Source organism: Nicotiana sylvestris, chromosome 7 (assembly GCF_000393655.2).
Source record: "Nicotiana sylvestris chromosome 7, ASM39365v2, whole genome shotgun sequence".
Lineage (NCBI taxonomy): Eukaryota > Viridiplantae > Streptophyta > Magnoliopsida > Solanales > Solanaceae > Nicotiana > Nicotiana sylvestris.
This window is the reverse complement of record NC_091063.1, coordinates 6,238,181-6,254,966: the sequence shown is the minus strand read 5'-3', so window position 1 is coordinate 6,254,966 and position 16,786 is coordinate 6,238,181. Positions and strand designations below refer to the sequence as shown.

At 35.0% G+C, this 16,786-nt stretch overlaps 1 protein-coding gene across 2 annotated transcripts; it reads left to right on the top strand.

The window, feature by feature from the left end:
- Positions 1–2,986: 2,986 nt before the first annotated feature.
- Positions 2,987–5,412, top strand: LOC104232820 (protein ELF4-LIKE 4-like). 2 transcript variants are annotated; one of them, XM_009786102.2, is made up of 2 exons: positions 2,987–3,175; positions 4,712–5,412. In XM_009786102.2, exon 2 carries the CDS (start codon positions 4,779–4,781, stop codon positions 5,124–5,126), a length of 348 nt encoding a protein of 115 aa, XP_009784404.1. In that variant the 5' UTR covers positions 2,987–3,175; positions 4,712–4,778; the 3' UTR covers positions 5,127–5,412. The 2 variants fall into 2 exon arrangements, with proteins under 2 accessions (XP_009784404.1, XP_070008789.1); XM_070152688.1 differs by lacking the exon at positions 2,987–3,175 and adding an exon at positions 3,182–3,303.
- The last annotated feature ends 11,374 nt before the right edge of the window (positions 5,413–16,786 follow it).

Genomic DNA, 16,786 nt, shown 5'->3' with positions numbered 1-16,786 from the left:
AGAAACATCTTAAACTACATATAAGACTTGTACCGGGTGCCGGAACCAAAATGCGGGCCCGATACCAACACGTTCTAAACAATTTTCATTTCAATTTTCTTTATAAATTTCAGAAAACAATTTGTACTCAAAAATTCGTTTCTCGGACTTGGGACCTCGGAATTCAATTCCGAGCATACGCCCAAGTCTCATATTTTCCTACGAACCTCCCGGGACCGTCAAATCACGGGTCCGGGTCCGTTTACCCAAAATATTGATCGAAGTCAAATTTATTCATTTTAACCTCAAAATTTAGCATTTTTCACAGAATTTCATATTTAAGCTTTCGGGTTACCCGCCCGGACTGCGCATGCAAATCGATGCGACTCTAAATGAGGTTTTCAAGGCCTCGGAGACACAGATGGATAATTTAAAAGAGGTGATGACCCCTTTGGGTCGTCACAAAGTGTGATTTGTTACTGATCTTTGTGTTCGCTGAAACACTGGGGTTTGAAGTACCATTATACTAGTGCGTAATTCGTTATATTCTGGGAGGAAATAATCCACAACCTTGGGCACTAGGAGGAGATTAAATTTCTTAAGAAAATACTGTGAATTCAGTGGGCTCGGATTAAATTTTGTTTTTATTTATTATTTCTGTTTATACGTTATTTTTATATTCTCCAGAATTATTTTATAAATACAGTAAACTAACAATTTATATGTTCAACGTTTTCTTTTATTCTTTAAAATCTGTATTTAATCAAACAATCATATATATAATCGACCGGAGGCAGTAGTAGCACAAAAAGAAAAATCTTTTTAGTGGCATTTTTCATAATTTATGCAATTTATTTAAAAATATTCCAAATTTTTGAAGCAGACACTGATTAATACATGTCATGAGAAACAGTGCGAATGCAACTTCTTGAAAGTGATATTGATATTTATCCCTTTCACTTAATTATTATTCAAATTAAAGATGAGTGATCGGTGTTTGCGTCATTACAATGAACGAAACTTGTGAAATTTATGTTGTCGCTTTTAGCTCTTCGGCTGATACTCCCTCCGGTCATAATAAGTCTTTTTTATTTTGATTCAAAATAAATGTTCATTTATATAATTAAAAAATAATTTAATTTATTTTTTCAAAATTATTCTCATGCACGTATCCCTAAAAAATCTTTTACTTCTCACATTAACTATGTTGCAACATTTAATTAAGAGTAGTTTAGTCATGCTAACTACTTTTATCCAGTAATATTTTTTTAATGGGTGTTTCCAAAACAAATTGGTCACTTATTATAGAACGAGAGGAGTAAATGATTACCACTTAGAAGTAGCAGCATTATTATTGGAATTAGCAGCTAAACTCAATGCTTATTTTTGGATGTGAGTTGTGACCGAAAAAAGGTGCTACCGAACTAAGCAAAATGCAAATAATTCCTAAATATGAGAACTAATTAAACTTTTATATACAGTATCAGCAAGGGCGGATTTACCTTAAACTAAGTGGCGTTACGTGATACCGTTTCATTGAAAAACTTCATTAAATACACATATAAATAATAAGCAAAAAATAACAAATTCTTATAATAATATAGAATGACATCACTTGGTAAATTTGTGTTTGGTTTGTTGGTTTAGGTGCTGCAATTCTCGAGGTTGGTTCTTGGGTTCGAGCCCGAATCAGTGCATTTTTTTTAAAAAATAATGGAAATGATCTAATTTTTTTTCTTCGCGATGTCGTTTCGAATTTATTTATTTACTCTTTTAAATATGACTTTACTTATAAAAAATCATGCGTACGTCACCGACCGTATGTAAAAGTCGTGGCGGAGCTAAATGTATTTATGGGGTTCAATTAGATTCCTTTTATCTGAAAATTCTATATTATGTAAATAAAGTAAAACTAAATTTTGTGAATCCTCTTGATAGGCAAGTGTATTCATTTATCGTTGAAGTTTTTTTTTGTTTAATCTCCTTATTAAATTTTTTGGCTCCACTACAATGTTAAAAATAAATATGCAATTCATATAATAAATTGAAATACACCCCGATAGCATAAAATTGTTTGACACTATAACATTTGGTTGATTATATTGGAATAATTAATACTTACATAAAATCTTACTTAAGATAATACATCGTTTCGTCGACCGTACAATAAAAATAATTGCCGCATAACTAATGCATCATTTGATTAGTGACATTAAAATAATACCCAAATTAAATTATGTGGTTATATATCTGTTTGTTATTTTATGCATAATAGAATATAAAATACAAATATATATTAGTAATATAGGGATTCAATTTTTTATCGACAAAAATACTTTTTAAAATAAATAATTCATGTATAACTTTCTTATTATTAAACATCACACAATAGTCCATAATTAATTGTTAATCAATGCATAAATAATTTTTATAATTCATTGCATAATATAAATTACATAAGATAACAAATTCTCGAGTTTGATTAATGTAAATAGGTGGAAATCCAAAACACAAAAAAGGTGGACATTCAATTTATCACCAAGGGTCGTAGTAATAAAGCGGCAAGTACTCATTCGTCCTTAATAAGATATTTCGAGTTCGAATCATGTATATATAATTACTTTGTTAGGAAGTACTTTACCTAAATATAGAACTTTCAGGCACGAATCTAAGATCTCATTTGACCATAAATTTTGACTTTATTTTTTATTATTTTTTTGAAAATATTGTTGCTTGAAATATGATCACATTTTGGGAAAAAATTCAAAATTTTCAAGTTTCGAAACACAACTTCAAATAAAATACACGTCCAAACACAACTTTAGTTTTCAAAAATAATTTATCAACCCAACTTACTTCAATTCTTTTTAAATTTCAATCAATTCTATATCCAAATGCTAGCTACATTTAGTGTGGGGTCCTAACACTAAAATTAAAAATAAAATAAAATAAAATACTACTCCTATCAATATAAGTAGGGAAGTAGTATTAAATTAAATTCAGACAGAGAAAAGAAAGGAAGAAGATATAAACGAGGGTGCGTTGTAGCGTGACTGTCAAATCTACATATTCTCTCTCTCTCTCTCTCTCTCTTTCTCTCTTTTGGGAGATTCGATTCAATCGCCGATCATTTCGGCTTTTCCAATCTATGTCTACTGCCTCTCTTCCCTAACTATAATGTTCTCAGATTTTCAAGGTACGTTCCCAATTCAGCTTTATATTTAAAAATGTTTAATTATACACCTACTCTTTATTCTTCTCTTTTCTCTTTGTTTTGAGTGGGAGATGAGAGCTCACATGAAAAGGATTTCTTAAGTTTTGGAGGTTTGTTAAATCTGTATCAATTATTATTTTTCTGTATTTGTATCCTTTTATAACTTTTTGTGTTGAGGGAGAATTTTCAATGAAGTTTGAGACTTCTTTTAAGTACAGTCCTTCCCCAAATATTTGTTGTTTTTTTAATTCAAATTTTGGGAATTTAAGCTTCTGCAACTTTGTAAGACTTCTCTGCAAAAATTCCAAATTTGAATTCTGTTTTGTTTCTTCTTTATGGTCTGTGATTTATTGTGTTTTTCAAAATGCTAATGTTTTTTTTTCCACCCCTTATATAGGGGATGGGGGTATGAGGGTGAGTGGGTGGGTGGTTATAGTGAGTCTCTGTGCATTTTCTTGAAAAGAATACCCATATGAGAGTTATGGCCAAATCTGCACTGCAAAAATAAATAGACTGGTCATTTCTGGGTCTGGAGATTCTTCTTTCAAATACTCTGAGCTTAGTTAGGTCCTTTAGCTGAGGGAGAATACACACAGTACCCACTAAAAAGGTTCCCTTTTTTGGAAAATAGGATCTGCTTTTTTTCATCTCATCATACCTAAAATAATACATAATAATAATAATGATATTAATAATTGCATACTCCATTTTTCTTAAATCTATCTATCCTTGTTAAAAAGTAGAACCCATGGGGTGAAAAACTGAGAAATCATGATTTCAATTTCAGAATGTTGTCTGTTTTGTACAACTTGTTCTTAAACAAATCATATAAATGAACACTTACCATGTTTTGTCTCTTAGGGGTCTTAGGGGTCGTTTGGTTTGTAGACAAGTTATGCTAGGATTAGTTATGTTGAGATTAGTTATGCAAGGATTAGTTATACTGATATTATTTTTTATTGACTGTTTGGTATGTTGTATTAATAATGATATTGTCATTTTAACTGCTTTATCATGGAATAACTTGTCTTGGGATTACTATTCCATCACCTGATAAGTATAAGTTATCCCGGTACTATTTTAATTCCGGGATTAGTAACCAAATAAGATATAAGGCAGTACTAAATTTTCTATCTCAAGATTATATTTCCTTATCCATCACAGGGGTAGAGCCGGAATGTCCCTCGTGGGTTCGGGTGAACTCAATAATTTTGGTGCAAACATTGTATTTGTGTGAAAAAACTCATTGAATTTCTATAATTTATTAATGTAGAATCCAATAACTTAATAGGATTTGAATACTGAACCTGCAAACTTGAAATCTTGGCTCCGCGTATGATCTATCATACCAAACGACCCCTTAGTCTTTACTTAATACTATAGCTGTACAGATGAGAAGTTATCATTATGGTTTTTTTTTTCTTCTTAAACTAGCTTTAAATATACTCCCTTTTTTTCTTTTCCTCATTATTGTCTTCCGTTTTTTGTGGTCCTTTTCTTTGGGATCTACTTTTGCAGAACCTGTATTGAATTGAAAAGAGGATTCTTCTTCACCAACTAAGGACCTAAAAAAACAAAAGGAATTATGGAGGGAGATACATTTTCAGGCTTAGGTAATGGTACTCAAGTAGATGGAAAAGTTTTTCAGACATTCCAGAAGAGTTTTGTACAAGTGCAGAACATATTGGATCAAAATAGGTTACTAATCAATGAGATTAATCAGAATCATGAGTCCAAGATTCCTGATAATTTGAGCAGAAATGTTGGTTTAATCAGAGAGCTTAACAATAATATCAGAAGAGTTGTTGATCTTTATGCTGATCTTTCTTGTAATTTCACCAAATCAGTTGATGCTTCATCTGAAGGAGATTCAAGTGGTGTTTTGAGATCAGATGGAAAAGCTAATCACAAGAGAAGCAAGCCTCATGTTTAAAAGGGAAAAAAAGGATTAAAAAGTTAAAGTCCTTTTTTTAATCCTTTTTCTTGATTCTTTTATCATTGTGGAAACAAGAAAATCCCTAAATTCTCTGAGGTAGAAGAAGATAAATTAATGATTAGTTAATAGTATAACCTTTTTTATTTTTTATTTTCCTGTAGTTGTACTTTATTTAGTACCTTACTCAAAAATAATGACCCCCCAAAAATGTGTTCCTTTGTTAATGTTCACCTGCAGATCTAATTGAAGCAAAAGAAGATGTTTGTATCTTCTTGTTGGTAAATTCTTGATCTTGTTGACAGTTCAAAATCAAATGAGCTGTTGTTTGTTTCTATTTTATTGTTTCTTTTTGAATGAGCACAAATATATTGATTTTTGTTAAAAGGGATGTTGTGTAAATGTTTTAACTTTTTAAGTTTGTCAAAAGTTTAATGATATATATTTTTTGTATTGGTCTTTACAGATTTTTTCCATCATTCTCTTCTAATAAAGTTTCTTCCATACCACTTTTTGCTAAACTCCTTTTGTTCCTTTTGCTCAAAGACAGATTTCTTTTTCATATTATTTTGGTGGTGATAACTGCAACTAGTGGCAGACACTGTTTTAAGTCCTCCAATAAATCAAAGCTCTTTTATTTTGTTGGTGTTCAAGCTAGTTTGTGTGCACCACGATTAATTTCATGGGAGGATGCATGTTTTCTCCTATCAGCAGCCGGTATCAAGCAACTTTGTCCACCAAGGTTTGGTCAGATGGAAAGAAATAGCCTAGTGTGTATTGCGGAGGCGGATCCAGGATTTCAAGCTTATGGATTCGAGGTTCTAATCGTTTTAAGTTATTGAGTTCTAAATTAATAATTCATACATATTCAATGAATTTTTTAAAGACAAATACAGAGTTCAAAACAAAGCTACTGGGTTCAATCGAACGCGCTCCAGGCACTCTAGCTCTGCCCCAAGTGGTTTGTCTCCGCTAGAAATTGAACCCGAGACTTTGTGGGTTTTCACCCACTTCATACCACTAGGCTACACTCTTGGGTGCAAATCAAAGCTCTTTTAAGCCATCAGAATGTAAAATTTCCTGATAGGAAGCGTTTTCCTTTCACCGAATCCTTCACGCATTGCAAATCTAAATTAGTCTGACCAGTAAATTCGGACAACATATGATTAAACCCAAAAAACTATTGTATATATCCTTTCCCCCCCCCCCTCAATTTATGAATATCTTTTTTGGGGAAAGTTATTATTGGTGATTTTCATGTGGAGAAAGAGACCAAAGGGAAAAAGGGGTTACTTTGATTGAAACATACATTTCTGCAAAGATGCTCTGAGACATTTTTGGGGAGAGAAAGCAGCTTTTAGATTAGATCTTTTTAGTTCCCAATCAGACAGCACCACAAGATAGGAATCTCAGACGAGAAATGAGGGGTCTTTGACCAAAATTTTAGTAAATATTTTCCACCCCATTTGTTTATGTTTAATGTTTGTTCCATCCAACGATAGTCTTATGGATAGTATTGATAGGGAAATAAATGAATAAATAATTCAATTGGTGGAATTTAAATATTACAAAAATAGAATTAAAAAAGGAAGTTTGGGGTTTGTTTCAAAGTTCAAACAATGCACTAGATTTCTAAGGGACAGACATATGTGAATAGTGATTCCCAACAATATGACAAAGGGCCCCAAATGGCTTTCTTTTGAGATAGAACTGAACTGAACTTCAAAATGCTTATACCCTTTCTCTACTCAGGTTTCTTTCTCTTTTGCAAATTGCAATAAAGGCACTTTTATTACTGGCTTCCATTTGATCCCACCAACATAATCCCTGGGTCCCATCATCAGTGACGGAACCAAAAATTTATGTTAATATACTGCATTTGTAAAGTAATTTTGGAGAAGATAAAATAATATATAAACAGAATTGTAAAAGAAATAAAATTTAATCCGAGCCCATTGAATTTACAGTGTTTTTTTAAGGAACTTAATTCCCTCCTAGTACCCGAGGTTGTGGATTATTTTCTCCCAGGATAGAACGAATTACACACTGGTATAACGGTACTTCAAACCCCAGTGGATAAGCGAACACAAAGATCGGTAGCAAATCACACTTACTGTTGCTTTCTTTGTAGTTAAAACAATGCAGAAGAAAGGGGGAGTATTCAGAAATTCGTATGAAAAATCTGAGATAATGAGCTGATATATATAGCCAATATGCTGAGTTCAAATTGAAGAGGTACAACTCTTCAGAAGGGCTATCATGACCGTTTACGCAAAACGACCATAACGTAAATGGCTATTTACGCAACAATAAAATGGGAATTCAAAACCTTATTTTTCCGTTACAAAAACGGAAAACAGACGGGAAGAGAACTTAATTTTTCCGTTACAAAAACAGACTGGCAGAGTCAATAAAACGGATAATTTGGATTTAATATTAATTTTTCGTTACAAATACGGATATTTAATAATATTACGTTAATATTTACTATTGACAAATAAATTTTGTCCAAAAAATTATTTAATCAACCATTTGACCAAATCCGAAGGCGAGCGACGACGACAACGCGCGACTTGCCTTCTTTTTAACTCTTTAAGATCTAGAAAAAGAGCAATTATATATATACCCATCAAAAATATTTTCTTCTTCCAATATGGGACAACGCCCTTTTGTCAAGGAGGAAAATTCAAATATTTTATTTTTCCTCCATTTCCCATTCACCCTCTTTTAAGCTTATTCTAGCTTAAAAAACCCAACAATTTATATAAAGAGATTAAAAAAATACTAAAATATTATGCTATGTATCTGAACCTACGACTTAAAGCAAAGTTTGAATCACTTTTGCCATTTGTTAGATTCTCTCTTATTTTAAAAGATTTCAATAATTTAAATATAATATTTTTTTTATATAGCATAAACAACAAAAAGGATTCAATTAAATTTCCTTTCTTCAACTTAGCTTCGCCCCAGCATGCCATCACCTCAACTCTCCCCCTTTTTAGTATCCCTTTAAGAAAATAAGAGTACAAATGATAAATCTGTATTATTACGTGTAAAATCAAACCAAATTTGATCGGTTATTAAAATTCAAAATTAAAATCAAATCAAACCAAAAAATATTGATTTTTTTCCCGGTTTGTTGGTTCTTCATTTGATCCTATTTTTTTAATTTTTTTTTATGACTATTCCGTCTTCCTCTGGCTCTTCCCGTCTCTAGTACAGATCAAATCACAGGATCTCTGTATGTATGCGCTGAGGAGCTATATTTCCCGGACGAAAGACTTCTAAACTCTGATTTCCGGAATGGCAGCATTGTAGACTCGTGACGCAACACGACTGAACGACTTAATGTTTCAGGTTCACAGGAAAATTCTGGACAGAAGTATTCAGACTCTTGGGGTCAAATCAAAGCTGAACTTCTCCACGAGTCTTCAAATTAGTGAGTTGGATTGGACTGTAATGCATAGAATTTGATATCAACCTCACATTGTTCCGTGGAAATGCAATAAGATTCCATTAGATTAAAAGCCAAATAATTTGTGAGTGCTAACTTTAGATCAATTAAGAGTAAAGATTGAGCTAACTAATTTTAATTTTAATCATACAAAGAAGAGTAAAAAGTTTAATTTGGATACGTGTTCAAGAAAAACATCATTGAGGCCCTGAAATTTTAGATAAAAAAGACAAAGACAATGCAAACATGGACAATTGATTAAGCAGGTGGCTTTGTTGGTGGACCCTCTGAATATGGGATCCTAATTTCTGATGAAATTACCACTCGAATGAAATCTCTAATTAAAAATGAAGTAGTACTTATCACTCGAACAAAACCTCTCGCTTAGTAGTTGTCACCGTTGTAATCTATTTTGTTCATTCTTAAGCAATCATATAGTGTTTTCACATTTTTCTTTGTCTGTAACTTAAATGAGATCTGTCTATATGTGAAGGTGTTTGTATTGACTTTTAAGCCGATCAAATCAGCTTTTAAGCTCTTTTAACTTTTATATTATTTGACAAAGTAAAAAAATATTTAAAATAAGTTAAAAACTGCTAAAAACAAGCCAAAAATTATAAGTTGGGCAACCCCAACTTATTGCTTTTTGACTTAAAAGTTATTGGAAAAATGACACTATATAGCCGTTGTAAAAATAATTGCCGAAAAATGTATAAAATTTGTATATTTTTTGTATACATATATATTCTGTATGTTAAAATATACAAAAATTATACAAATTTTATAATTATTTTAGCTATCAAATATAAATAGTTTCTGGCGCAGACTAAAAGTGATAATACCCTAAATAACTGCTTAAAATCCACTATTTTAAGCCAATCCAAATCGGCTTTTTATCTCCCTCTTCGGAGATGGAAAAAGAAAGTGTAATCATCATTTCGTCTGTTGACTTTTAAGAAACTCGAGTCACCCACCATTAGTATTTTCCTTGGTATACTTTAGTTTTGTCATAACTATTGAATCATTGATAATTTAACATTTTGTGTTTATAATTTGTAGTAATTGTCCAATAAAAGGCTAATAACGATATTATGACCAGATTTATTTTATTAATAATAAGTTACAAAATCAGTAATTTAAAAATGACAAAGATTAATTTACTGGCTTTTATTAAAATCATTGTAAGCTACGTAGAATCACAATTTGAAAAGAGACTTTGTATGGTAATATAAAACTTGGGGACGAGAATAATACTATCTCGAACATTCTAGTTTCTTCGAGGATGACAATAAAACCATTCAAATAAGAACGTTAAATGTCCTTTTCTCCCCCCCCCCCCCTCTTTTTCCTCTTAATTTCCTTAAAATAATGCATATATCTTCTGTTCTGATAGTAAAAAATTGTGCGTTTATTTTGTTTCGTACATTATTGGGAATTTATATTGGGCCCATCGACGAAATTAGAATTTGCGCCAAAGGCGATATTATGCTCATGGCTCAAATCCAAAATGTATTATTATAGATGTAGGAGTCCTTACCTCTCCACCACAATTCGTGTCGATCCTAAAATTGTGTTATTAATATCCCAATTTCAGTTTCATTGTCATAATTCATTCTCTTCATGTTGCCCCACGGAAACAATTTGTACTTTTTGAGGTAATATTTGGATCCATATTTCCTCGATCCAATTATTGATGAATCAATAAGTTGAATGTGTAGTCTAGACCACAAGTGCCACATTTGGTTGCTTCACTTGTTGTCCTTTCAATTTGACTTATTAGGCGCTCTTATAGTTTATAAGTTATAACTCCACCCTTTTTCTTATCTCCAACAACAACTAGTAATAAACTAGGAAAAAGAAAAAAGAGGGTATGGAGTCGTCAACAAGGATTGTGATGGAGTGATAAGTTTTCTTTCATTTTTGATCAGAGGTTTTGAATTCGAGCCTTGATCTAGAGTCGCATTTATTAGGAAGCGTTTTACTCCTCAATATTAAATTTTTTGGTGCGACTCTAGATTTTATCGTGCCCCAATGCGGTATCGGACACCAGGTGAAAAAAAACTAGGAAAAGAAACCATTATCAATAATAAATAAACTTAGAGGTCTTATTCCATCATGCAACATCTTGAAAATAAGCAATTGGGGGGGGGGGGGGGAATGTCTGCAGTCTTTTACTTTTTTGTTGGTTTTAATATCCCATCCAATAATTTGAAGAGAAAATAAAGAAAAGAAAGTTAAAAACAGTGCTTTTTGAGGACTAAAGATCTTCACAACTACGCAAAGCATAAAGGAGAAGTTAAGTCTACCAAATGAAATAAGGATTTATACACTGAGAATGAATAATTCTTACACTTTTGTTGTTTTTTAACGGTTATAATAGGTTAATTATTTATTGCAATCTTAGGTTACTTAAACCAATATTACTATAAACATTTATATTAATTACATGCACCATTTTTAACTTTAATTTGTTTACCAATTTAGTTAGGAATTAATCCTGTCTTAGTGAGGTAATCATACGGGGGGATATAATATTAGAAATTAGAGAAAATCAAGAGGGGCCAGTTTTGTGTTGGTCCAAGAATACAAGCCATGACAAACTAAACATGCTTTAAATATTAAACATTACATGTGAAGTGGGAATCTGCTTTTTCTTCACTTATTTGTCCCTTGCAGTTCCGGCAAATAGGTTAGAAACCCCCCACCCTTACCCTTAAGGGGCGGACTTAAATTATTAATACGAATTCACGTGGATTCGGTAGCTTTATTTACTTGTTATTGTTATTGTTTTTCATCTATTTTTTTGTTGATGAAAATGATATATTGTCTCTTTTCGTCTTTTTTGTCTTCTTGAGTCGATGGTCTATGAGAAATAACCTCTCTACTCCATCGGAGTAGGGATAAGATCTATGTACACGCTATCTTCTCAGGCCCCACTTATAAAATTTTACTGAATCGTTGTTGTAGATTCATTAATCTTTTTCGTATTCTATATTTAACTAATAAAATTACTAAATATTTATATTCAATAATAATATTAATTATTATTGCATATTATCTTGAAGTCTCCGTTGTAATCCACAGACTTCAAACTTGATCGCCAATATAAAGTTATAAACACCTCATCTCCACCAATTTTCTATTTCCTTTTTGTTTGAAGTTCTCCTTACACCTTATAGTTAAAAAGATTAAAATATTATACTAGATATGTTATGGTAATAGATTAGCTGCCTACATCACTTAATTAGTTGGATCCAGTTATATTTGTCTCACTATAAATATACTAACATATTAGATTGATCGTTGCCCATGCTTATAGTGACTAATAGCTTACTAATTAAAATAATAGCCATGATAAAGGGATTGTTTTATGTGGATAATGTACCACAAAGCCACAAGATAAATAATATTCCATTCAATAAAACAAGCCCAAAAAGATTAAAGATTTATTTTATTGCTAACTTTTCTAAGCTTTTCTCTAAAAGCACGCTTTCTTTCCATTATATTTTTCTAAAGTTTTGATATAAGATGTTTCTTTAAAATAAAATAAAAAACCATGTGCCAGATGATGGTGGTGAAATTTCTAAGAGCATTCATATTTGAAATGCATTTTACTTTACAGGAATTCGCTTAGGTTAAAGAACATTATTTACCTAAGTTAAGTTTCAGAACGTAACTAAGTGGTAAGTTAAGCGAATAAGATTTGTATCTTATACATCTTTCCTGGACAAGCTATAGTTAAATTATTCACTGTAAGACGGTGAATAATACGTACAAGATTAATATCCTATGGATTTGTTCGGTAGGATTGTTTACCTCGAAAATACAAGTAACAATTAAATTTGATGTTTTAAAGATATGCGATTTAGTTTCATACCAATTAATAATTAAAAAATATGAAGTAGAAATGAAAAGTAGGAGTGAATCAAACCAATGTTACTTAGCAGCAGTGACCTCGAGCTTAGTTACCTCGAGGTGGCTTAGGGCAGTAAAAACAATTAAGTGGGAGAATCAAAGTAAGAACAATTTAGCTAAAGGATAATTCTGATGAACAGTTGGCAAAAAGTAGAGAGTATATTCTTTTCTCAATGATAAGATCCTCTTAAATATGATTGAGGTCCCCTTTATATAATAAGGGAACCCTAAATAAAGAATATTTCTATTTACAGTAAGGAATATTCTTGGTACACCTGTCTAACCGCCCAGTACAGAATAGTACAATCATATTCCGGGATTTGCGCCATGACTTTGGGGATGTGGCAGGAATCTAACTCATTCTGGTACAAATCCATAACGGTACTATTTTGGGGTCGAAAACACTCGACCTCAGTATGCATTGTGCTTCACCTTCGAACTTGGGTCTGGTCCCTCGAGCTCGAACTCGATCTTGCCTGAACTCGGATGGGCCCTCGAGCCTAGAAGTCGGAGGCATACGATTTTGACTGTATACAGATAGTCCCCGCGTTTCTTAGAGTAAGATGATAAGAAACGTTTTGATCTTCGTTTTCCCGAAGTCTTTAGTGATGACGTCATTTCTGTGATGCAAGCGTTTGAAGTGACCGAAACGCCCCGTCGGTCCACTTCCCAAAATATTGAATGCATGCTAGTATTGGTCGGCCACTAACGCCGCCGAACCGTCGTTGCCCTTCTATAAATATGAGGCGATTCCTTTGAGTAAAGAACTTTACTCTTTCTTTACATCTTTCCCATCTTCATCTCTTTCTCTAATCACCCGTTTCCATCGCCTTTTAAGCGCCGGAAAACGCCAAGCTCTTGTAAGAAACACCATATCCCTGTGCAACCCGTATTCTTTAGCTTACAGTCATGGCTAAAATTTCCAAATCAGTCCCCAAAAAGGATAAAGCGACGTCTTCTTCTACCTCCTGGCCAGCCAAACCGGTGCTGCCGCCAACTCTTGAGGAAATTACTCCCAGCCCTTGTATAATTAAGAAGGACTTTAGTATTGAAAATCCCCCCGACGTCCCAGGCCGATGCGAGCACGCATCTCGATATCTTAGCTTGATGTCGAAGAAGCTCCTCCAAGATGTGAAGAAGGACTGTGGCTGGAGAGATGAGGTCGTGATTCAGATCCCGAGCCCTGAGGAAAGCATTACTACCTATGTGAAGGGTTTTTTAAGTGTTTACACTTACCCCTTCACACTAGGTCCCCTCGATCTGGTGGTGATCGACTTCTACAAAACATACGAAGTCACCCTCGGTCAGATTCACCCCTCTTTTTGGCGTATAATGATCATGCTGCGGTATTTTTCCTAAAAGGCTGAGGGGTTGGAATTCACCCTCAGCCACCTAATTCGATTGTATCGGCCCCAGTTATTTCGAAGGCTTATCAAGTTGCAGTGCCGAACAACGAAAGCCTTCTTTGCCAGTACTGATGAAACTAAAGATCGAGGTTGGATGAGCCGGTTTGTTAGAGTAAGAACTTCGGATGTCATCCCCGGGGATAAAATGCCGTTCCCGGAGAGGTAGAACTTTAATCGTAAGTGGAGTTTGATTTCCCAGTATCTATTCATATTCTGCTTTCACATTTCATAACGCTTTTATCCTTCTTTTGGCAGCCAATGCCTGGGTGCCCCAAGCGGTGCCCGACCTCAAGGATTGGGTCCAAAAGTTGGCTGCCACCTCTTCCTACGATAAGCGCAAGTGGTGTGAATTGTCGAAGGGCCAGTGGGATGCCAAGAACTATGGTAAGTGCTTTTCCCAAGTTTCAAACACTTTTCCTATATTGGTGGTGTCAACTTACTCACGTTCACTTGTGCAGGCCTTGGTGATGCATCTGAGAAGAGGCCGGCTCCGCCCGGGGAAAAAACCAAGCCTTCGATTTCGAAATCGGAGAGGGACAACAAAAGGAAGAGGGTTTCGAAGCTTGAAGACCCTCAAGATAAGAAAACCCCTGCTCGAAGGTTGCGGAAGAGGTTTGCTCATGTGGAAGCAAATTCGGCCCATGATTCCCCGATGACGAAGAGAATGATGGTGAAGAGTCAGTGTTGGTGCCTCGAACGAGGAAACCAATTGAGGCCACTAAGCCCTCTGAACTAGAGGTCTCCTCCCGTGGTGAAGGAGCCTCCAAGAAAGATGCGGGCGATGTCGCAGTGTCCCCGGAGGTTGAGATCGTTCCTTCGCCTTCAACAAACATGTCGGAAGGGGAAAATGCGGAGACCTCTGAAGCCAATGAGAACGTCCTGAGTGACGAGCTCGGGGCCATGACAACATGTCATTCCCTTTCTTTGCCAACTTATTCCGAGGGGGTAATAGAAGAAGCTAATACTCTGCGTATGCCCGATCCGAACAAGGTCCTTGAAGAAGATCCCTTTCAGAGTTGCTTTGCTGGGGTAGATGATACTGCCGACCTTAACGATGCATCCACCCTCTTCGAAGAGGCTCAACATCTTCTCTCTCTGGTAAAACACTTAATTTTTTTTATATTTTTCTCTTTCTTTCTTTTCCTTTGACTGATATATCTTCATTTCATGTATAGGCCATTGTAAAGTTTAGAGTTGAGCTGAGCCAATGTGAGTCTGAGCTCAAAAAAGGTTCGGGCAAAGAGAAGACCCTGAGGCTCCTTTGTAGCAAAAAAAGAGGAGGAACTTAAGGATCTTCGGGCTGAGTTGGACAAAGCCCAGAAAAATAAGGCCAAGCTAGATGAGCTGGTAACTGTGATATTAACAGGGTACAATCTTTTTGGCCCTACCTCGAAGGCTAATACTTCGATATCTCAGCTGCAGCAAAAGTTGGTGATGATTGGGCAGCTCATGAGTGAGGTTGATCAAGTTAAAGTTGATTGTCATCAGTGGAAGCAGAACATGGATTGGCTTGCTGCTGATAAGGAAGTTGTTATGGCCCAACTAGCCTCAGATAAAACTCAGCTCCGAGGCATTGAAGCGAAGGGTCTGGCTCAGGCCAAAAAGATAGAGGAGCTAGAGGCTGAGCTCGCTAGAGCCCGAGCCGAAGTTGTACAAGCTAAGGCTGAAGCTGAGAAGACGAAGGTTGCGACTGATAAATCCATTGCCATATACTTAAGGGACGCAACGGCCGTTCAAGCTGAGTTGAGGGAGGTCTTCGACCGGGGAAAACGGAGCAATGATTTGGCTAAGTGCCAAGCCCAGAGGGAGACTCTCGAAGAAATCCATGCCCGAGGGTTCAACTTTGCCGAGGAGATAGCCGAGGCAAAGGTGCGGGAAACCGATGCCAGGTTTCTTGTCTCCTCTGATGATGAGGATGTAGCGAGTGGCTCTGGGGACTAGGAAGGTGAAGAAGATGTTCCCAAGGGAGAGGAGGCTCCCGAAGATAAAGCTGCTGAAGGTGAAGTTTCTGAAGATGACGCTCCCGGGGGTGTGACCCCGAAAATAGATTAGGTTTTCTTTTTTGTGCAAGGGCCCCTTGTGGGCGTTGTGAATATGTTTTGTAAAGCTTCCCTTATAAAGTATCTTTTTGTTCTATCCTCGACTTGTGTTGAATTTTATTTTGTTTTCGTTTGTGGAAGATTTCGATAATTCAAATAATCAGCTCGAGTATCAGTACTCAAAACGTAATAAATCATTAGGTTTTTATTGCTCAAATAATACCCCTTAAGGTTTTATATAATCCTCGAGCTAAGCTTAAATCAATTTGATGCGAGCTCAGAACAATGGGACTCTTGGTCCGAGTTGAGCGAGAACGAGGTCTCAGACTCTTATATGCTTTTGGACCTTAAGCTCTTTTAAGCTGGCCCTTAGGCTCTTTTAAAATTGGCCCTTAGGCTCTTCGATTTGGGCCGCTTCGACCTCTAAAATGGCTATAATCTTTACCTTCTTTTCGGCTAAAATACTTAGTGAAAATTGTTGTATGCCTTAACATGTATTTTTCTGTACCCGTTTGGTTTTTTTTTTGGAGGTTCGACATATCACAACCTTATTAGTAATTTGTTTGTATAAACATAATCGAATACCTCTTGAGGTATTTTCGAAGGTCGATGTTATTGAAGCCCTTGGATTATTCGAGGGCTGAATTTATCGAGGCCCTCAGATTTTTTTCGGGGGCTGAATTTATCGAAGCCCTTCATATTTTGCTTTTGTTGAGGGTAGCCTGATTTAACCAATTTTTCAATTTTTGAAGGCCTTTAATTTATAGCGGAAGTCGGACGTCTCCGAGCCGCATTATTTTGGCTATAGCCTATATATGACCGTAGTTTTTAGTATGGCCGTAGCCT